The sequence below is a fragment of the Octopus sinensis genome, linkage group LG1 (assembly GCF_006345805.1).
Source record: "Octopus sinensis linkage group LG1, ASM634580v1, whole genome shotgun sequence".
Lineage (NCBI taxonomy): Eukaryota > Metazoa > Mollusca > Cephalopoda > Octopoda > Octopodidae > Octopus > Octopus sinensis.
This window is the reverse complement of record NC_042997.1, coordinates 163,534,848-163,558,698: the sequence shown is the minus strand read 5'-3', so window position 1 is coordinate 163,558,698 and position 23,851 is coordinate 163,534,848. Positions and strand designations below refer to the sequence as shown.

At 33.6% G+C, this 23,851-nt stretch overlaps 2 protein-coding genes across 12 annotated transcripts in view; one reads left to right on the top strand and one right to left on the bottom strand.

Moving 5' to 3' along the window:
• Positions 1-23,851, bottom strand: part of LOC115211517 (supervillin) — a 273,144-nt gene that overhangs the window by 210,336 nt on the left and 38,957 nt on the right. For 7 of the 9 annotated variants that reach the window (XM_036506225.1, XM_036506230.1, XM_036506228.1 and 4 more), the window contains exon 1: positions 5,686-5,940. The exons of the other annotated variants lie outside the window; for them this stretch is intronic. The gene's annotated coding sequence lies outside the window, so the exon portion shown is untranslated. Of the gene's footprint in view, positions 1-5,685; positions 5,941-23,851 lie in introns of those variants that run through there. 9 annotated transcript variants of the gene reach the window in all.
• The window catches only part of LOC118764967, a 115,527-nt gene that overhangs the window by 88,665 nt on the left and 3,011 nt on the right, over positions 1-23,851 (top strand). For 2 of the 3 annotated variants that reach the window (XR_005000843.1, XM_036506234.1), the window contains exons 1-2: positions 1,585-1,981; positions 10,492-10,525. Coding sequence is in view for 1 of the 3 variants with exons in the window: in XM_036506234.1 (XP_036362127.1) it covers positions 1,827-1,981; positions 10,492-10,525 (189 nt within the window). In the remaining 2 variants the exon portion in view is untranslated. Of the gene's footprint in view, positions 1-1,584; positions 1,982-10,491; positions 10,526-23,851 lie in introns of those variants that run through there. The other variant, XR_005000837.1, reaches the window with a different exon arrangement.

The following is a 23,851-nucleotide window of genomic DNA, read 5'->3' as shown; positions in this document are numbered from 1 at the left end:
TCATCTTCTGCTCTTTCTCTCATCCCCTTCAACAATAATACTAATATTATTGCTATTCTACTGCTCTTCACCCTTCCTTTTTGTATACTGCCAGTCATTCCCTACCCCCCCCACCTCTCAGCAATTCATATGTATCATTGGACACTCTCCCACCCTTCACAACCCTACCTAAATTTCTACCATTGTCATCTACTCTCCCCTACTTATCCCTCAACACCAGCTATTAAGCAAAGGAGTGTTTTTCAAAGAACAGCATCCTTTCTCATTTTTATCAAAAATGACCAGCTATATTGTATATTTGAATCTGAAAGATAATTTGGGAATACAAGGTTTGAAAGATTGCTAGGAAATGCTTCATAAGCTTGTCAGTTTATTGTATTTTCACACTATGAAATTAATGGCTTGAATTTAGATACTGTATATACTAAATGGTATATGAAATGTATATTGATATAAAATATATGTTTGAATTGTAATAAATATTTCCCTTCCTTGTACCTTTTGCATTTATTTAGGAAAATATTTTTTAAATCTTCTGCTTTAAATACTGAAGATTATGATTGTGTGGAAAAAAAATTCAGAAGTTCAATCACCTTTTTTAATTATTTTCCCTCTCTGTGTAAACCTAAGCCTAAACTCTTACCCAACATTAAACCTAACTCCAAAATCTAACTTTCAACCAAATTTTTTCTTTGCAGTATTGTAATTAATCTTTAAAATATTTAATCCAGATAAAACACTGAAAAAATTTCAAAAATGGAAGATAATAACTTATTGCATGTGGCTACCATTTTGATGTTAAACAGGAATAACTGTTGCCTTTAAAGTTTAATGTAAATACTAATACACAAAGCTATTAATCTCAAGTGTCGTAAGTTGAACTACAAAACGAATTAAACACAGCATCAAAGAAACAAAAATGAAACTGCTCCTGGTAAGAATCATTACAGAGAAAAAGCATGCATGTGTGTTTGGGCTCAAATCTTTAAGCTAATTTGAAGATATATTTAATTTCATGTGAGTTTATAACATCACGATAATAAATATATTTATCATCATCATCATTTTACAAGTTCCAGACTAAGAAATAAAAATATGAAATTGGAGGTCCTTAAAAGTAAACTGAGCAAAAACAAAGGAAGTCAGAATACTTTCATCATCAGGGAAATAACTGTAATCTTCCAATAAAAAAGTTTGTAGAAATTCTGTAAGGTGAGTACATTATAAACAATCATCATCATCATCATCATCGTCGTCGTCTAACGTCCGTTTTCCATGCTAGCATGGGTTGGACGGTTCGACCAGGGTCTGGGAAGCCAGGAGGCTGCACCAGGCTCCAGTCTGATCTGGCAGTGTTTCTACAGCTGGATGCCATTCCACTCCGTGAGTGTAGTGGGTGCTTTTTACGTACCACTGGCACAGGTGCCAGGGGAGGCTGGCAGTGGCCCCAATCAGTTGGTGCTTTTTACGTGCCACCGGCACAGAAGCCAGTCAATAGACACATAAAAGGTGTAGTGTCATCAAAGGCAGGTTAAAAGAGAAAATAGATTTCATATGCAGCAGGTGTACTGAGACAGTAAGCATAAGAGTGCTTGGGAAACAGATACTCTCAAATGGCGATCAGCTTCTAGAAGCAGTTGACAGCTTTTGCTACTTATGTGACGAAATTAGCAGTGGAGGTGAATGTTGCAAAAGAGTAGTAGCTAGAATAAGAACAAGTTCAGGAAGCTACTATCTTTGCAAGCAACAAAGTGCTTATCCATCTTGATCAAGGGAAGAATTTTTTATGCTTGCATGCAAAGTGCATTGCTGCACAGCAGCAAGACATGGGCTTTCAGCAAAGAAGACATGTGAAAGACAAGAAAGCAACAAGGCAGGATGTTTCACTCACCATCTATCCTCTTAACAACTGTCTATTCTGTACCCTCTCATCTGCCCTTCATCTCTTCTGCTCACTGTGCCCCGCCAACCAGACTGAGAGGTGAGTACTTGATTTATGCATACTGGATATCTCCCTTCCTCATACCCCCATCACCTATATTCCGCTACCTCTCTCACTTCTTTTCTCCCAAATCATGAAGCCTGAGTAGTGGGGATTGCACTCTACCAACCTTCACCCGCCCTGATTCTCTTGGCATACTCTCTGAGATATACCCTGGCCCTTCACCATTATCTTGTCTCTTTTCCATGCACCAATTTACCCACTTATACAAAAAGTAGGGTAACACTGCATCTCTTCCAACTCAACCCCACTTCCTCCCACCACCTTTTCACTTTGACTCTCATTAATACCACCTATTAACCTTTTCTATTTTATTTTTCCTTCATGCATCACTTTACCCATCCATACATAATGTGGGGTAGCATTATATGTTCTCTTACTCAACCCTTCCCACCTATCATTCTAACTAACTCTCACTAACCACCTAATACTTTCCACCTTATTACCAGCTTCCCTAACAATATCTCTGTTAGTTTGTCTCTTACAACCCTCTTTCAACAATAAACCTTTGTAAATCCAACCTTCATAAACTGCCCACCCTAAGCTGTCATGGCAAACAAACTGATCCAACCCATCCACCTACTCATCACTGAGTCCACCATCTCAACTTACTCTGTCCCCGCTCTGCTTCACACTAATTCTTGAAATTACTCTTCCCCATCTCTTCTCCTTTGTTTTCATAACACCCACCCCAAACACATTATTCTCTTCATCACCATCCTCTCACAATAAATCTGTTCCATTCAGCATGGAAGCTCACTTTCAATTTGCAAGTTTCAAGGCAACCTCAACAGTGTTGGTGCCACAAAAATTACCCAGTAACACTCTGTGATTGGTGATTAATACAAGTTATGACAATGCAGGACTTTGCTGTTAGCAAGATGAAAGATGGAGCTTTCTCACCTTGCTAACAGCAAAGCAACTTCTATAGTGCTTGTGCATTCACAATATGCACCCAGTACACTCTGTAAAGTGGTTGGTGTGAGAAGAGCCATGCAAAAATAAGACACTGGAGCAAGACGTGTTACTCTGACCCATTGAATTTTATCAAATTATTCTACCCATATCAGCATGGAAAACAGGTATAAAGTGATGATGATGATGATGAATATATACACGTCTATATACTCAAATATATTATATATTCATATACAAATGTATACATATATAAAAACATGTATATTGCAGACCATATATTACATTATATATATATATATAAATATATAATGTAATATAAAATCTGTAGTATACATATATGTATATATACACACAGACACATCAATTTATAGACAAATGTATACAAATATGCATATGCATATATACCTTTCTAATTTCCTAAAATATTAGTCTCTCTCTCTCTCTCTCTCTCTCAGAAGCAAAAATGTCCTAATTCTTCTGCTAAAGTACCTAATGCCTTTGTGATTTCTAAATAATTATAGATAATAAATCACTAAGATCAATAGCAACTTACTATGCAAGATATATTATCTTACAGTGATGGATTGGAAATTTCAAAAGAGAAATATAATTGGATTTGCTATTACAATAAACTGTGTGAGGTTTTAACTAATCGTTGTGATCAGAAAGATAGAAACTGGAAGGCAAAGCTTTGTAATCAGTGTAAGTAAAGGATAAAAGTAATCCCTCATTTTAAAACGGCCATTTTAAATACATATATATATATATATACATACATACATATACATATATATATATATATATATATATATATATACATATATGATATCCGCTTTAAAATGAGGGATTACTTTCAAATATGTATATACCAGAGGGGAAACACTGTGCGTCATTTAAATCAATGGAACTACGCTTGGAAAGTTAACCCCGCCAAGGCAAGTCTACCCTCTCCGTGCCACAGATGTTGAAGGCACAGATACCAGTGTCTGTGCAATATGAAAATATACGAGTGCATGCAGTTAAATCAGTTTCAATTATCATTCCCAAAGTGCGACTTTTTTTTTTTTTTTTTTGAATATCATGAGTTAACTACAGACGGAAGAATTGAACCTTATAATTTCTGTTGCTAAAACCAAAAAATAATGGAACAACGACTGCAGGCTAACATAGCAGTATTTTATAAACCTTAAACAAATAAATAAATTGACGGCCATACAACAGACAGATTAATAGACAAATAGCTATATAGACAGACAGGTAGGTAGATAGGCATAGTCAAGTGCTTCTGATATCATCACTAATTGAAGTTAAAAAAAAAAACCACTGAGCCCATAGTAAACAACAAACTAATAATGCAGGCTGCAACCGTTCTTCTGCATTCCTTTATACATTTCTCTCTTTAGTAGTCTTCAACACAGGTCGGCGATCCAATCAGTTTGATGACTTGTCAAACAAAATATATAATAAAAATCAATATAATGACAGAAGAATAGGATAAAATAAAGGGAAAAGTATAAACCGAATCGGAAGAAATTGAGAAATAGTCTCTTTTAATTTTATCGATCTAAAACAATTTGAAAATACAATTCGATTGTTTTCATTCATCAAACCGCTGAAGACTGTCTCTCGCCTTCGTTTCATTTCTTTTCTTGTCGTGTAAAGATTCGGATACCATGTCCAGAAGTTATCAGGTATTACTCGCTTATTTCATTTAAGAAATATGTAATAGCTGATAACGATTAAGCAATTTTTGACTTCATGCTGTGTAATTTAAACTGAGATAAAGAAGAAAGGGGTGAAAGAGCACGTGAAATACAGGTGTTCAGACTTTTTAAGATGAGAGTTGCTATCGAGCATAAATCGAAGTAGCCGTAACATGACACTAAAGCCCGGCATACAGTTGATCATCATCCTTTTCTTCTCAAACGAACTACTATTGAACTGAATAGTGTGGGCTGCAATTATCGGGGGAATGATAATTCATCCTCATAATATATATATATATATATATATATATATATATATATATATATATATAGGCATATATATATAAGACATATTTTCAAATAATGAAATGATTTTGAATCGTTTTATGTCTGTGTATGTATAGATGTGTGTGAATATGTTTGTGTGTATAGGGGGGAAGGCATAATCTGTGTGTATATATATAAGCATGTGCATGTATAAATGTGTGTGTATGTATGTATATATATATATATATATATATATATATATATACACGCACATCGCCTTGTGCGTGTATGTGCAGACAGACAGACAGGCAGATAGATAGATAGATAGATAGATATGTATGCCTATTGTGTGCGTGTGTGTGTGTATGTGTATATATATTATATATTTATATATACACGCACATCGCCTAGTGCGTGTATGTATGTACAGACAGACTGACAGATAGATAGATATAGATAGATAGATAGATAGATAGATAGAGATAGATAGATAGATAGATAGATAGATAGATAGATAGATAGATAGATAGATATGTATGCCTATTGTGTGCGTGCGTGTGTGTGTATGTGCGTGCGTGTATGTGTGTGTGCGTGCGGGCGTAGATTACCGGCTTTTTGTGTTATACCTTGAACCGGTACGAAATTTTTTTTTTAAATATGTGAAGATGTGTCAATGAATCAGGTGATAGGATTGTTATTTTTTTTTTTTTTAATAAATTCTAAACAAATCCTTTTAAATAAAAGAAAAAGAAATATTTTTGGCAAAACATATTTGAATGAACAATAACTTACCGTCGCCAATGTATATTACTCTCCAAGAGTCATTTAAAAATACGCGGTAATAAGGGAAGTATTTGATTCGAAATATCAATTTATAATAATCGTAAACAAAACACAAGGATTTTCCTAATTACATTTAGGATGGTTACTACAAGGAGAGAGAGAGAGTAAGAAAAAGGATAGACATAGACAAAAACAAGAAAACGAGGAAGCAGCCGACAACTGCTTCCTTCCTGGAGGACAGAATGGACGAGAGTGAGATACAAGAGAAATTAGATTGCGTACGTAGCAGACGGAGGAAGGGAGAGAATAATACTGGGTGAGAGAAACAGTACATATAAAGTGAGAGGAATAAAGTGGGAGAAATAAATATAATAAAAGAAGAGATACATAGAAAACTGAGAAGCTGACATACAAAAAAATGATGTTAATGATTATAGAGGGGGTGGAATACCATGGTAGAAACTCAATAGTGTGAGGAAGTTATTTTGATGCGGAAGGATCAAATTAGCGAGAAGGTTAACTAAGAAGCACGCTAGGCAGTTATGTAACCATGGTAACTGACAGTATCCTACTTGCTAATACTACGCACTGATATATGAAATAACGTAAATAGTTCGCGAATAGCAGACGATAAAAATATCAGTCGGCCTGTTCAAGATTCTTTCTTTTTCGAATAAATTTTACTGGAATATTTTTCGTTTTGTCTTTTTTTAGAACTTTTCAGTGAATTGTATATACTTAGTAACCTATTCTGAAACGCCAATAAAATTATTTCCTTTACATTATAAATTTTTTATTTCTCAAGTAATTATACATGCAAAATGTAACCCTATGTAAATGTTGAGCATAGCTTTGATCTCAACCTTTCACCTTTTAGTCTCGCAGTTTAGATTCTCCCAGTAGACGTCATTAATGAATGTTTAATGCGGTCACCATTCTTGGATTTTTTTAAAACTAATACAGAATTTGTAAACTTAGGAATAAATGTTCCCAATGTATTGAAAAGAAACATAGTAAAGACTTTCATAGTGCATGCAAATGGCTTTGCTATTTAATTTATTAAATAAATAAATAAATAATAGAAAGTTAGCATACAGAATGAGCAACTTTACCAACTCAACATCAAACTTTTCCACTTAACATGCCAATCTTATTCCAATTTGACTAGAGATGTCACTTCTGCCTACCTAAAATTAAGATATCTTTTTCAGTAAATGGAAAAATGCCAATATTATTCAATATTAATGTAAAGAGACAATTTAGCTTCCATTAACCACCCAATGCAAGTTTAAGGATTTCTAGGCTTTTGAAAGAGTTAATACTAATATTGGTTTCAAATTTTGGCACAAGACCAGCAGTTTGAGGGGATGGATAAGTCAATGTTATCGACATCGATGCTTAACTGGTACTTATTTTATCAACCTCAGAAGGATGAAAAGCAAAGTCGACCTCAGTGAAATTTGAACTGAGAACATAAAGACAGACAAAATGCTGCTAAACATTTTACCTGGCATGCTAACGATTCTGCCAGCTCATCGCCTTCAACACTGTCTAATATTAACAACATAACAAATCACTTTGAATTCTATCCAACTTTGCCAATACTTAAACAAAGCTAAAATGAGAAACCATATTCACATCAACATGGATTATCTGTTATATATACTTAATACAATTGCCCTGAGTTTTCCAAGTTATAGAACAGCTAATATACAATTGAAGGAGTATTATCTAATAATATCAATATAATGTATCAACAAATTCCTCTTTTGAAGATCTATAAATGAAGATAAAATGGTAAGTCACACATATATCAGGAGAATTATCAACTATACATAAAAGGCAAATAAACATCTACCAGTTCATTCCAAGACTGAAATAAAATATTTGTTGTCACCATGGTCATAGAAAATCAGTGTGCAAAAGGATGCAAGGAAAATTTGTAGTTATCTATGTTGGAAATTAAAGGCTAAAGGCAATTCAAAAGTGAAATCATTTTACCAAGAGAAACTACATTTAACTCTGTAATTATTAATCACTCCTGGTCACTGTTATGATTTCCACTTTAGTTCACTGAATATATAGATATATACTATTTGCAACCTTCTGTTTAAATTCCTTCACTTTTTCTTTCCTTTCTTTTCTCTACACCCCACCCACTTCTACATTTGTCCTCAACCTCATCTGAGTTCAAACATATATATAGTGCTTCAACATATAAATGTAACATAAATATCAACCATCCTGTCTATCTCACTTTTTAAATGCTAAAGTGACAAAATGTATACATAACTACATTAAAACAAGGAGAAAAAGAAGAACCGCAAGAAAAGAGAAAGTGAATAATAAAACAGGTGGAAATTTGACAACTGCAAAAATTTAAATAATTTGAAAGATATAAAATTTGAGTAATTTTATATTTTTCCACTAAAATATTTTAAAAATTATTGAGTATGAAAGAATAGGAAAATATTTTGGCATTTTGGAAGCTACTATGGATTCAGCCAAATCAGGCACAGGTTTTAGAGCAATTTTATCATATTTGAGAAGAGTGGTTAGGCAATTTACATAGAGGAGAACTAAAAATGTTGAAAGAAAGGTGAATTGAAACATTAAATGAACTAGAAATTTAACAAGCATGAAAGAAATTGTTAATAAACATTATTTCTTTCAAATCAGTGACCGTTTTTGTAGTAAAACAGCTACTAGGATCAAAAGTCACCAAAATAGTCTGTATGTTGTTGTTATTTTATGCTCTTGGCCAGTCCTGATTGAGAAAAACAGTGATCAAAGGTATTTCAGCTATGACCACCCAGTTTTTTTCAGAGTATGTAAGACCTCATTTTCTAAGGTATTATTTTCTTATTTAAGGTGGCAGATGTGATACAGCTATTTCTTACAAGATGACTGACCATGCAGCAGCTCCTTTATTGACGCAGTAAATCTGGCTCTTTAAAAATAATTTTCAAAGATAATTTTAACCAAATTTTAATCAGTTGCATCTATGAAATCCTGTTATTTAATTTTATTCAACAGAATTTAAGTTCAACAGAAACTATGGAAACCAACAGAATTTAAATTCGACAGAAACTATGGAAAACTCCACATTTTTTTTATTTGTAATGGTACCACATATTTTTTTATTATATAAGGAAAATGCAATGACATGAAATAAATTCAATGAAGAGAAAATTTCCTTCATTAGATATTACTTGTTTGCTTGGTATTTTAGAATCTTGCTAACCACTACATTTTCAAGGATCTCAGAAATAATGGGAAGGAATGCTGACCAATTTCTGCTACTAAACCACAGTGATACCCTCTGTTTTAAGTACATCATCATCATAATCATTTTAATGTCTATTTTTCCATGCTTGCATGGGTCAGGTGGAATTTGTTGAAGCAGATTTTCTATGACCAGATGCCCTCCCTATCACCAACTCTTACTTTTCTCCCAAGTATGTTAAAACTTTCACAGAAGACTGGAAATGAAAAGGACTGCATGACAATGTAATATCAAGACAAGAAGACACAGCACACATGCACATATATATGATGGGCTTCTTTCAGTTTCCATATATTAAATCTATTCAAAAGGCTTAAGTCAGTCCAGGACTATAACAGAAATCACTCGCCCAGGTGCAATGCAGTGGGACTGAACCTGAAACCATGAGTTTGGGAAGCAAACTTCTTAACCACACCACACATTAATCCTACTCCAAGTATCTCCACAACTTTATTAACTAAAAGTAAGTAAAGTTCTTTCCTGAACCATAAAGTCGGTTTCCTGGTTTCTATGGCATATATATTCCCCACATGGTCTGTCACGGGGTTACTCATTTTTGCCAGCTGAGTGAACTGGAGCAACGTGAAATGAAGTGTTTTGTTCAAGAACACGTGTCACCCAGTTCAGGAATCGAAACTATAATCTTACAATCATGAGTCCAATACCCTAACCACTAAGCCATACACCTCCACATTAATCAAAAAGAAAGATTAAATCATACAGTGGGTCACTGCTCATCACAAAAACAAAATTTATTACAGCACTAATCAACACAAGAAGAAGGCTGAAACCCTAATAAGTTTTTTTTTTTGTTTTTTACTTTTTGGTTTGTTGGTTTACACACACATATACACACACATGCATGCATGCAACAGGCTTTTTGCACAGTTCCTCTCAACCAAATTCACTCACAAGACATTGATTAACTTGAGCCTATAATAAAAGACACTTGCCCAAGTTGCCATGTAGCAGAACTGAATCTGAAGCCACATGGTTGAGAAGCCAACTTCTTAACCACACAGCCATGTCTGGGCCATAATTTTTAAAACCATATTTTTTAACTTCCTCATGATCCTTATCATATAAACTTATTCTGTTTTTAGTTTTGTTTTTGTTTTTGTCTTTTTTGTGTGGTGGTAAAATTTCTTGTCTTAGAGGTCAATATAGTGGTAAGCTCTCACAGTTTTCTAAAAACAAAATATTCCTCCGCTCCTGTATTTCGCAGATTCAAATTATTTGAGGAAATCTAATGATGTTAATGATGCCTGGTATATTCCATTACAGTACAGAAACAAGAAATAAATCCAGTTCAAGACTTGGAGCAAATCTGAGAAGATTCTGTTGCTAGGTAAAATATATGAAAAAGCAGCCTCTATACTATCATCCAATCAGTATTTAAACAATAAATAAAACGTACAAAATTAAGCAGTTTCACTAACAAGCTACTGACACAAGGATGTTTGAGAAGAATGTATAAGTAGCAATTATTCAGTAACTTGAGAAGTAAAATATGTTTGATATTGTTTCAGGAGAGGATGGACCAAGAGACAGGCACCAAATAAAGTAAGTGTTTTTAAGGTTATACATTCTTTTGTTTTCAGCTTCAGATGAAGACACTCAAATTCCCTAGTACTTTGTCAAACCACAGACAAATGAAAATATAAACAAAGGGCCATGGTGTAATATGACACCAAAAGAGCCTCTATGTATTTATTCAACCTGCTAGAAATAATACCCAAGTTCCTTAATATTATATCCTTAAAGAACTGAGTTTTGGGAGTTTTTTTTTTTTGGTGGGGGTGGGGTTTGAGAAGATGGCTTAAATATAAATTTTTATGGTCTCTCTCAGACTGGAAAGACTGAAGTGACTAATGCCAGGCTAAAAAAACCATAGGTAGGAAGAGAATTGTAAGTCTGGTTTGAATGGTTACAACAGAGTGAGTTTCACTAAAGGACAAAATGGTGGTGTTAGGCCTAGAGGTCTTTAAGATAAGCAGAAGGCATGAACAGCAAAATATTGGACTATGTTTTTACCACAAAAACCTTTGTGTTGCAGTATTGATTGGTAGACCTAATCTTTTAGTCAGTTCAGCATCACCACCAAATCCTTAGATGATTTCAGTAGAGTTCATTCAGTTGCAAGCATTCAAACCAGTTCTCCAGGCAGAGAATAGCTTTCTTCTACAAGTCTTGGGGTACTGAAATAATGATGATGAATGCTACTTTGGTTAGTCTGGGGAAATAGTAGAAGAACACTTGCCCAAGGCACCATGCAGTGGGACTGAACCTGGAACCATGCAGTTGGGAAGCAAACTTCTTACCACACAGTCACACCTCTGTCTATGTACCTGGTTATCCATATTGTACACCTTATATATAGTTTTCATACAAAACACATTTAATAAGATAAAGTATTTTTTCTGAAATCAATGAAATACATAAATCTAGCTTTCAATTTTTCTACATCTAAAGATGAGAAAATTAGAGAACTAAAATAGAGAATAACATTCAAAGAAAACTTCCTTAAAATATTTCTAAAGATTCAAAAATAAAACAAATAGTTTTAGAGAAACTATACATAGAAACAGGTTTGTGATTTAAAAAAACCAAGGCAATAAGATACATTTATGGATTTGTGTTAACTTATTCCTTACATTAAGACATCAGTTACCTTTATGACAGCAGTCAGTCATATGATAGTTTTGCGATAGCCAACATATTATAACTGTAAACACAATTTGAATTTAAGCAGTTTCATTTACATACAAGGTAGTAAATGATGTAACATTTTCAAATGTTTTCATAAGGAAATAATAAAATTTTGATTAAAAAAATTTTTTTATGGTTCAGTTATTTGCAGAGTGTCTAAGCCTGGTGTGAGACAAAAAAATACCAAAACTCTGGACCAACTACTTGTAACAGAGTAGAGTCTGCTAAATGTGCCCAAGGATTCAATGGTGGTGCTAAACAGGATAACAGATCAGGTCTCTTCATTATCATCATCATCATCATTTAGTGTCTACTTTCCATGCTGGCATGAGTTAGATGGTTTTACTAAAGCTGGTAAGGTGGAGGGTTGCACCAGGTTCCAATCTGATTTAGCATGGTTACTATAGCTGGATGCCTTTCCTAACACTAACCACTCTACAGGTGTAATGGATGCTTTTTACATGCCACCAGCATGGATACCAGTTACATGACACTGACATCAGCCATGGCTACGATTTCACTTGGCTTGATGGGCTTTCTTAAACACAGCATATCACCAAAGGTCTCAGTCACTTATCATTGCCTCCATAAGGCCCAATGTTTAAAGAGTGCATTTTACATGCCACCAGCACTGGTGCCAGTTACATAACACAGGCATTGACCATGACTATGATTTCATTTGGCTTGATGGGTCTTCTCAAGCACAGCATATCACCAAAGGCCTCGGTCACTTGTCATTGCCTCCACATGGCCCAATGTTCAGAGATCATGCTTCACCACCTCGTCCTATGTCTTCCTGGGTTTACTCCTTCCACAGTAAACAGAAACACTTCAGTATGGCACCCCATGACCATAATATCGAAAAACCAAAATGTTATAAAAACTATCAAGTCTATAATTTCATAAACAATTTGAAAACAAGATGTTATCTTTATATATCTCTTTATCATTGCTAACCACTTATATCAATCACCATCACTGCTACTGTCAATGCCAACTTAATGTCCACTATTTATACCTGCATGGGTCAGATATAATTTGCTGACGCGAATTTTTTTATGGCTTGATGCCCATCCTGTCACCAACCCGCAACTGCTTTCAAGCAAGGTAATATTTCCATATGACCAAACATGGTTCTGTGAGAGGCTGGGAATGAAAGCAGGACTTGTATGACAGTGAGGCTCATTTATAACTAGTGTATGATATGAAGGCAAAGAGAAATCACACACCCCTCACATACACACATGCATACACAAACACATACATGCACACATATATACTTATACATATGTATGTGTATGTATGATGAGTTCCTTTCATTTTTCTACCAGCCAAATCCACTCACAAGGCTTTGGTTGGCCCAGGATCTAGTAAATGCCAACTAGTGGAGACTGAAAAAACCATGTGGTTGGCAAGCAAACTTCCTAATCACACAGCAATGCCTGCACCTATTTACGTTTGTACCTATAATCTTTTGATCTTAATTTTTTCATGTTAACTGAATTGTAGCTATCCATTTTAAGAGTAACATTTCGTTTGTTTACCTCTGAAACAACTCAGCTAGATCTTGTGAGAGGATACTGATAGAACGAAGTAGATAATACAGCAATTTACCCAAAAAGAAAATGTAACAAACATATTGGTTATTTTCCTGATGAAATGGTTCTGGAGCAGACATGTTATATTCTACTGATTTAATGATGATGAATATGTGATTGTTTGATGGAGATTACATATTTTTTCATGAAATAGGATTAGGCTTAATCGAGTATTATTGCAGAGAACACAAATAGTAAATCATTTAAATAAGCACAGATAAAAATCATATTTATAGCTAACAAAGTTTGCAAATTATTAATACACAAAAATTACCCTCTTAATGACTAATATAAACATTATTATTTTGAAAATGTTCAATATAGATTGATATTACATATGTTAGAAAAATGTTGTTTATTGTGTGTATCCATTTTGAAATAAAATATGTTAACGTATTTTGAGAAATTGAAGATGCTAGTGCATGCATATACAGCTGCGTGCATGCGCACATACACGCGAGTACTGTCCAAATCTCTGACCAATCACATACAGCTAGCTGGCATTCAACTGGAATATCAAGTTTCGGGCATTTTGATTGGGTTTTGGATAGAAAATTCACAAAAAAGTCACTTCTATTGATTTTTAATGGCTTTGCGGGATGACTGGGAAATGTAAAGATGTGCACGACCATCCTTGGACGGTTTTGAATGACCATAGAAAGTGCGAGCCCTCTAACTGAAAAATTGTGGATTTGTATAAAGGACACACACACAGACAGACATTTTGCCGTTTATATATATAGAGATATTATGACCCTGTATATTGTAAGATGCAACTAAACCGTTTGACTACATGAAAGGCATCTGGTCATGAAATACTGCTTCAGAAAACTTGTCCAAGCAATGAAAAAGTGAGATAAAATGATAATGTTATTTGTGCAACAGCTTGTTCATTACAAGCTTTTATAATCACACTTATAAAAGAATCATCATTGCTAAGAATATTCTCAAAGGAATTTGAGCTTTTAATTTGTGGAAAGAAAAAGCAAGCCAAATTAATTAAAAATTAGTTTTCAACTAAAATGCAAACATAATGTGTCATAGGAGTTTCTCATTAAGAATTAAATGACTTCATGAAATAGAATTTTTTTAATATTATGTTGAATATAGATTTTATCATAAAAAGAGCAGCATTATCTTTACTTTGGTATAAAATTAAATTAGTCTATATCATAACACAAACATTATTATTATTATTATTATTATATTTTAGCTTACTGAATAACATATACTGCTGGCTACACTTAATTAGATAAGTATGAAATATCACTAATATTTAAAGACAGCAGCTAAATACAAAGAGTTAAACACAGTAAAATGTTTCGGTTTTGGATTTGGTTTGCAAGATTCTTTATATGAGTTTGTGTGTTGAAGCATATTCTGTTGTGTCTGGGGAGAGTCATTTTCTTTTTGTGCCTTATATTGCAACACACTCACCAGTAAAATTTCCACTTATTTCTTATTTTTATTTTCCTAAGAAAATAAGAAATAAGTGGAAATTTTCCCAGTGAGTGTGTTACACTGTAAGGCACAAAAAGAAAATGACTCTCCCCAGACACAACAGTAAAATGTGTTACTATGGATTCTGGTTAACCCTTTAGCATTCAGATTATTTTGTCAAATGTAATGTTTATTTATTCACAATCATCATCATCATCATCATCATCATCATCATCGTTTAACGTCCATTTTCCATGCTAGCATGGGTTGGACGGTTCGACCGGGGTCTGGGAAGCCAGGAGGCTGCACCAGGCTCCAGTCTGATTTGACAGTGTTTCTACAACTCGATACCCTTCCTAACGCCAACCACTCCATGAGTGTGGTCCTTCAAAATAATTATGCATTATCTTGTAGCTTTGTGATTTTAATGATGTGATTGTTTATTTTTAGAATGACATTGTAGAGTAGGTGTAAAAGACTGAATCGTGCCAGTTTGAACATAAAATAGCTGGAATATTTGAGCCAGATATGGCCAGTTTAAACACTTAAGGGCTAAAGCAAAAAAACACATTCTTATAACCTTTTTCAGATATTACACAAATTTTGTTATTTGATCAGCAAGACACTGTACAGTATGATTTGTAGGAGATCTGGTTGTTACTTTTATTAGGTTGAGTGAGCTTCTAGAGGCTTTCTCACTTAGAGGTTCTCTCACCTTGAGATTCTTTCACCTAGAGGCTCTCTTATTGGCTTGTAATGATTTAGCGTAAATGATTTAGTGTAAATGATTTGATTCCCCTTAGTTTGTGTCAATCTAAATTTAAAATGTAAAAATGTACAGTTAATAAATTCCCACCAAAATTTAACACAACACCTGCTTTAAATTTTTACATTCTAAAGCATATCTGTTAACCTTTACAATTGTCTATTTTTGTACTTTAGATGAAGTAACATTATTACAAACTAATAATAAAAATTTTGAGATATGGATATTAAGGTTGGAAGGTGTTTATAAGTCATTTAAGAACACAGAAAAACCAATAGATTCACTTCAACATTTAAATTAAATTTGCCAAAATATTTTCATCGCTTTGAGACCATGACCTGTTCACTGACAAAATTTTCACACATGTTTTTGCCATAACAGGTTCAATGGATCTAATGGTTTACTATTTCTGTTATTGCAATTGATCATTTCTTCAAACTCTCTCACTAGAAATTTTAGTTGGCTTATCTCCATCCAAGCTAACATTAGCCACAACTTCAAAATACTTTTCTAGCAATTTGATATCCTTTATTCTCATCATGTATGGAAGATTTCTTAGTTGATGGTCTTACTCTTCATATCCAATCATTTTTAAGGTTACTTGTATACATTTTAATCTTATGAATTCACTTTGATCTGAAACTACAGCGGCTAACACACAATTTCACATCAAGAATCTTGCCAAACAAATGCAGAAGAAAAACAAAAAAAGAAACACAATTACATTACACTTCTGAAAAATCCAACTACAACACAAATTATATTCAAAAAGAGACTTCCCATAACCTCAGCATAGTAACAAGACTAATCCTTATTACATCAGATTTGCAAACTATGCTTAGTAAAAAGTTTGATTTTAAGTAGATTCAAACTAAAGAAAAGAAAGCTACATTCAACATTAAAAATATACTTATATCAAATTTCAAAAAAAATTAAGAGAAGCATAATATGTATATTCAGGAATAAATGAATACATTTCTATTTTTCTTAAGTGGCATGTTAACAATAGAATTTTATATTCCCCTTCTTTGAATTGTTTTTCAAATAGACTTGAAAATAAAAATATTTTCTTCTTACAAAGAAAAGCGTCTGTAAAATGAAGCCTGCTTTATTTAAACAATTCTAGCTTTGTAATATATACATGTGTGAATGTATGTGTGTGAGTGTGTGTGTATGCATGCGTGCGTGTTCCAAAAGAATCCATTATGTGAAAGAAATCCAGAAACCTTATATGTATGAAGAGAAATTAAAAAAATTAAAAAAGTATATTCCTTAATAAAATTAGTTTTTGCATGCAGCTCTGGCCTGGTTTTCTGCCATATGAAAATAAACTTTTAACTAAACACATTCCTAAAGTAACAAGCATAAATCAAAAAAGGATCAAGTTTATTTATAAGAAAAATTATAAATTATAATCAAGTTCTATTACTGAATGGTACTGGTTAAGTTACTTTCTTTGGTCTTCAGTAAAATTCAGCACAAGCATTTTTCAAATTACATTAAATTCTAAATATTTGATCTTTATATTATAATTTCTTAAAATTACCATAATTACCATCATCAACATCATTTACTATCCACTTTCCATGCTGGCATGGGTTGTCTGGTTAGACAGAAGCCATCAGGCAAAAGGACTACAAGCTCTTCTGTCTGTTTTAGCATAGTTACCAAATCATGTAGAAAATTCTTTATCTAGTGTTATTTGTAATGGTTACTGAAAACAGTTCTCATATATCTAATTTTTTCCTTCACTGATCTATGTCTTACTTTTACTAAAACAAGACAAGCCAACAGGGAACTCACACCAACACCAGTAAGGGAATTTTGAGTTAATGAGTGAGCCTCTGTATGTTTATTCAACCTGCTAGATATAGCAACCATATCCCCCTTAAGTTACAGCGTATTACTGTTAAAAAATATATAAAAGGACAAATAATGTAGTTTGAGGTACTGTATACCTCAAGAAAAGTTGGTAATAGCTGGATGATTTTGATCAAAGGTCTGTTTGATCAGTATTGATTTGTAGCTAAACAACAACTGTATCAGAAAATCAATTAAACAAATCAAATATCTTCTCTAGATACAAGAAAATAAAATATCTTCATTTGAAGAATCATTTTCATATCATTTGGTTCATAGGAATATTGATTTCAAATTTTGGCACAAGGCCAGCAATTTCAGGGAGGGAGTAAGTCGATTATATCAATCCCAGTACTCAACTGGATCAACCCTGAAAGGATGAAAGGCAAAGTCGACCTTGGTGGAATTTGAACTCAGAACCAGAAGATGGACAAAGTGCAGCTAAGCATTTCCCCCGGTGTGCTAAAGATTCTGCCATTTCCCCGCCTTGGTTTATAGGAATATTGACACTAGTTTCCCTCCAGTAGTCATAATGACATTTTCAATTTTATACTTTGCATTTGCATTGTCTTGTGAGTAACTAAGTGACTGCAGCTGGTACCACATGAAAAGCATCCAGTCCACACAGTAAAGTGGTTGGTGTTTTGAAGGGCATCCAGTGTAAAACTGTGCCTAAGCAGATTTCACTGGTGCTGATGCTGTATAAAAAGCACCCAAGCCACTCTGTAAAGTGGTTGCCGTTATGAAGGGTATCCAGCTATAAAAACTAGGTCAAAATAGATTTTGCCAGTGCTGGTGCCACATAAAATCACTCAGTCTACTTCATAAGGTGGTTGGCATTAGGAAGGGTATCCAGCTGTAAAAACCAAGCCAAAACAGATGAAGCCTAGTACAGTCTTCTGGGTCACCAGCTCCTGTCAAATTGTCCAACCCATACCAACATGGAAAACAGACATAAAGTGATGATAATGACAATGATGATGATCGTGATGAAGAAGTAGTGGGATAACACCGTTCCGACCCAAATTGGCCTTAGTAAGTTATTCAAATCATGAATAATCTTGCTCTTTTTCTTTATATAAATATATCTTCAGAAACAGTTACCCTAGGCCATATGATCCAATATGTCCTATTCTTAAGGGGTGGTGTGTAATTTGAAAGACATTTCACTGTTATTTCTAGCAGGTCAAACACCAATACTGAAGCTCACTTATTAGAATGTTAATGAATGTTGGCAAAGTGATTGCATGTACAGGACAAGAACAGTGTTTAAATTTTTGTATTATTAAATGTTCCAGGGTTATCAAAACTTCACTACAGAATGTGATTTAAGTCTTGATCTCTAATTAATGTAAGGAGATGTTTAAATTGTAATTAAAAGATTTTGATGATTAAACAAAAACAAAGGAATGGGGACTGACATAATTAACTGAGATGGATATTTCAATGTGAGAGATGATGATGATGATGACGACGACTAGGAGGATGAAGGGAGGAGGAGGGGGAGAAGGAGGAGGTAGCAAGTCATTGACATGGAAAGCAAAAATGTCAAAGTGTTGATAGATCCTTGAAGAACGCCTAATTTGATAAGGTGGGGGACAGTTAGTACACAGTCTACACATACTTTAGTAGAAGAAAACTTAGAAACAAAAGTGCTGATCCAAGTAATTAGTTTAGTAAGTAATTCTTGAGGAGGAAGTTCAACCAAATTCTCATTCCAGATTTCAATAAGATGTGCTGTTGAAGTTTGCAGCTTTTCCCATACTAATCTAGAAAAATACTACACAAAACCTTTGAGAGAAGAGTAGCAGTGACAGAGCGGGTGGTAGTGGTGGTTGTAGAGGTGACGGGGGTTGTAGTGTGGGGTGGAGGGTGGTGGTGGTAGTAGTGGAGAATGCTTTTGATATATATATATATATATATATATATATATATATATATATATATACTATCATATATATGTATATATATATACACATACATATATATATCTTACCCTTTTATCAATACATATATATATATATATATTTATATATTTATATATATATGCATGTATGTGTGTGAGTATAAATATATATATATATATATATGTACATACATACATACATACATACATACATACATACATACATACATACATACATACATACATACATACATACATACATAAATATATATATATTGAAAGCTAAATATATTAAAAATAGTCAGCAAGTATGTATGTTAGTCACTGTTTTCATAACATCACATGTCTACAGAGATATTTCATTTCAGTCAGGATGGTTATGTAATACTTTCTTCAAATTAATTTGACAAATTCTGAAATTATAATGAGAGATAAGCATTTGGTTACTTGAAACCACATCACAGTTTTGATTCCTATTTATAATCTTTATCCCATAATCTTACATCAGTTGCCTTTAATGATTTTGAAAGCCTTCTTCCTTTTTTAATAAAAGATTAAATCTTAAAATTAATGTTTTTACTAGCTTTAGTATCTTTTGTATCAATAGAAAAAGCAGTGACTATGATGAGGAATTTGGAACGGGGAATTATATGTAAATATAAACATATATATATAATAATATAAGAATATATACACACATATGCATACACATATATACACACATACACACATATATACGCACATTTTGTATGTATGTATGTATGCATGTATGTATGTATTCGTCTTTCCTTTCGTTGCTTCTCTTTTGTCCCTTCTCCTTTGGTTTGTTTGGAGTTCTTTTATCAAAATGGTATGCCTTCCATATAAGCCTGCATATAAAAGGATCTTAGTTCATTCATCACATTGCAGGATGGAAATATCCTTTAGTGTGAAATCCATATGCATCATCTCCATGTTGTGAGTTATCTGTTATAAGCACTCCAAATAAGTGGTATAGAGGAATTTGTAGAAATAATAGGAATTCAAAGACTCAAACAAATCTCAAATCTCACATTAAGCTCTCTGCCTAATGCTGCGCTATGCATATGTGCATCCATATATACAAGTGTGCTGATAAGTAAACTAACATACTAATGTTTATAATGATTCCTGGTAGTTCAACATATCAGGTCTACTGCAGAGAGCAAGCAGACCCAAGATATATCCATAGGCAATAGATGTATTCAACAGTTACCATTAATGATTTGCTTTAAGAAAGCAATGGACATTGATCAATACAAATTCAGAGAAAGAAAGGTGTGTGTGGTAATAAGTTTGCTTCCAGCCATAAGGTTCTGGGTTCAGTCCTAAAGCTCACTGTATATATATATATATATATATATATATATATATATATATATGGAGTGACCAGCTGGGTTTGCCATTTGTTTCATCAGGACAATGCGCAACCCCACACTGCAAAATCACATCACAGAAGATCGAAGAGCTTGGTTGGGAAAAAATTCCTCATCTACCTTATTCTCCCAACCTTGCTCATTTGTTTCATAGTTTACAGAATCATTTGGGGGAACATAACATTCACAAGCCAGGAGGAGGTCGAAACTGACATTTCAGAGTTCTTCACTTTGAAACCAAAAGAGTTTTACATTGATGGGATTAAAAAACTTGTAAATAGATGGAAGGAAGTCGTAGATAATCAGGGAAAGTACATTGATGATTAAATTTCAATTAAATATAACATTTGATCACTTGTTTTCTTTATTCAAAATTTGGACAGAACTTATGGGATGACCTGATATATATATATATTACAACAGTCTTCTTTTCAGTTTCCATCTACCAAATCCACTCACAAAGCTTTGGTTGGCCTGAGGCTATAGTAGAAGACACTTGCCTAAGGTGGCACACAGTGGGACCGAACCCAGAACCATGTGGTTGGGGAGCAAGCTTCTAACCACAGTCATGCTTGTGCATGTGTGCGTATATATGTATGTATATATGTATGAATGTATGTATGAATGCATGCATGTGTATGTTACTGTTGCCTTGCACTGACACAGTGTGATGGCTGTAAATGAGTGTCACTGCCATACAATATGTGTCCTTCGCTTCCAATCTTCCATAAAAACATATCCGATCATGGGGAAATGTTACTTTGCTTGGAAACAGCTGAGGCTCGTGACAAGTAGGGCATATGGCTGAAGAAAAATCTGCCTCAACAAATTTCATCCAACCCATACAAGCATAGAAAAGTACATGTAAAACTTATGTGTATATTCATTCTTTCACAGTTTTCCATTTGTTTTTCCATGTTAGCATGTTTTACATACTCACACACATACACACGCACGTGTGTGTGTGTGTGTGTGTGTGTATGTGAATGTATATACTGCTCATGATATATATATATGCACGTGTGTGTGTAACTATTTTGAATACCCAACCACCCTACCACTCCTTGTGATAAGTCCTCTCTTCACCAAACATCACTCCTTTAGAATTCTGTCCCTGCATATATTTTTCTTGAAGCTGTCAACTTGCAACTGTTAGAGAGAAACATCAAATGCATTGATCTCGTCTCAGAGGGCCTGCAAAATCTATGAGCACATTACTTTTACTCCATTCCAAACCAATAAAAAATAAAAAAATAAATAAATAAATTCCTTCGCTAATTGTTCTTCAATTGAACTAGCAAAAGATTTATTAAGAACAAGAATATTAATTAGAGCATAAAATTAATATCAATTACCCAAATAACGAATACAAATATGTGGAATATAAAACCAGAAATGAAATTTGTCAAAAGAAAATAGCAACATGAAGTGAAAATATTTCAATAAAAGTTCATTGGGTATTAGGCTATATTTAATGGCGAAACCTCAAATAGCTAAGTGTTCCTTGTTCTTTCTCTTGACTAATTGCCATTGGGAGTAAATTACTCATATATTTTACTCAGTGTTGCCTACAGTGGAGAATTTCTTTGCACTGTCACTGAACCTGCTAGAAATAGCAACCAAATCTCCCTCAGATTACACACTAGCATCTTAAAAAGAAATGGCTGTTGTTTAATGTAATGTTGAATGTATGAAAAGCCAAGATTATGTCTGGAAAGTCTTTGGCCACAGGTCTACTACAACAGGACTGACCAGGAGCTAAACAGTAACAACAGCAGGCAGTAGCAATTTAACTATTTAGCATTCAGATTACTCTGTCAAATATAAAGTGGTAGACCTGCAATAGTCACTCAAATACAAAATGCCAGCTTACTACCTACTAAGTGGATCACTTTTCACAGATGCAAACTATACACAAAAAAATATTTGTAAAAAGTCTTATTCAAATTTAGTTAAATTCTCCCTCAAATATACTCACATGTACATTCACCCTGTCAATGCACAATATATTTCCCACATTATTTGATTAAATCACAAATCAATGGATAAATGAATGTCCCATACTTCTACCATCTAGTAGAGCAGTGAATATACCATGTTACCCTGAGACTAACATAGCCAATAAGAAGATATACTTGCAACTCTACAGCCACAAGCTAATTCACCAATCTTAGCTCTTGAAGTTAATAATGTCATTGAATTATATGTAGTAAGTAATAATTAAAATCAAACTGAAGTAACATAACAAAAGTAAAAATAGCAACATTCAAATTTTACACATGTAGTTTCATGGGCAAAAAAAATGTTCAACTTCTTGCCTAGAGCGAGCCCATAGCAATATCATATCTTCTCCACTATTTCAGTATTACATGTTAAAAGTGAAACAAAAACGTTTCTCTATTTTATGTCAGATACTTTCACTTTAACAATAAAAATAATAATAACAATTAAAATATATGTTGTAAGTAATAATTAAAATCAAACTGAAGTAACATAACAAAAGTAAAAATAGCAATTGGTATAAAATTGCATCAATGATTTGAACTTGAATAAGTGGTTTCACACGAATGGGAATAAATTAAAAATAAAATTAGCATGCAGAAATGGAATAGTCCAGATGGACTATTATACATAAAGGACTATATCTAACCAGAGGCGCCACAATAGAATTCGCCACAATAGAAGCAAGGTTCGAGTCAACGGAGCGTGCAAGGGAGTACTCGACTTGAACTTGCAACGTGGAAATATTTTATTTTTACCTTTATATCTGGGATGTAGGACGTCCCAGAAAAAAATTTAAAATGTACCCCCACCCCAGAAGTAGAGGTTGGCTGGATTGTAGCCACATTTCTATACAAGAGGGAGGACAAGATATAATTGATCGAAATTACAAGAGACGGGCTAACAATTCCAGTCTGTTATATATTTTGAGTATTGTTATCACTAGCGATATCAAGATATAACTTTGTATTTTGTATTTTATGTGTAGATGTATATATATATAGATGTACATGTAATATGTACACATATATATACACATATATACATGCACTAGCACTATGACCCGGCAACGACGGGTCTTTAATGCTAGTAAAAATATATATTTATATATATATATATGTAAAGGTAAAGATCCTCCTTCAGTCATGAATGACCATGGGATTGCACCTAGGAAGTTACTCTCCAAGGTATAAGTCCAGGCAAGATTGTTTATGG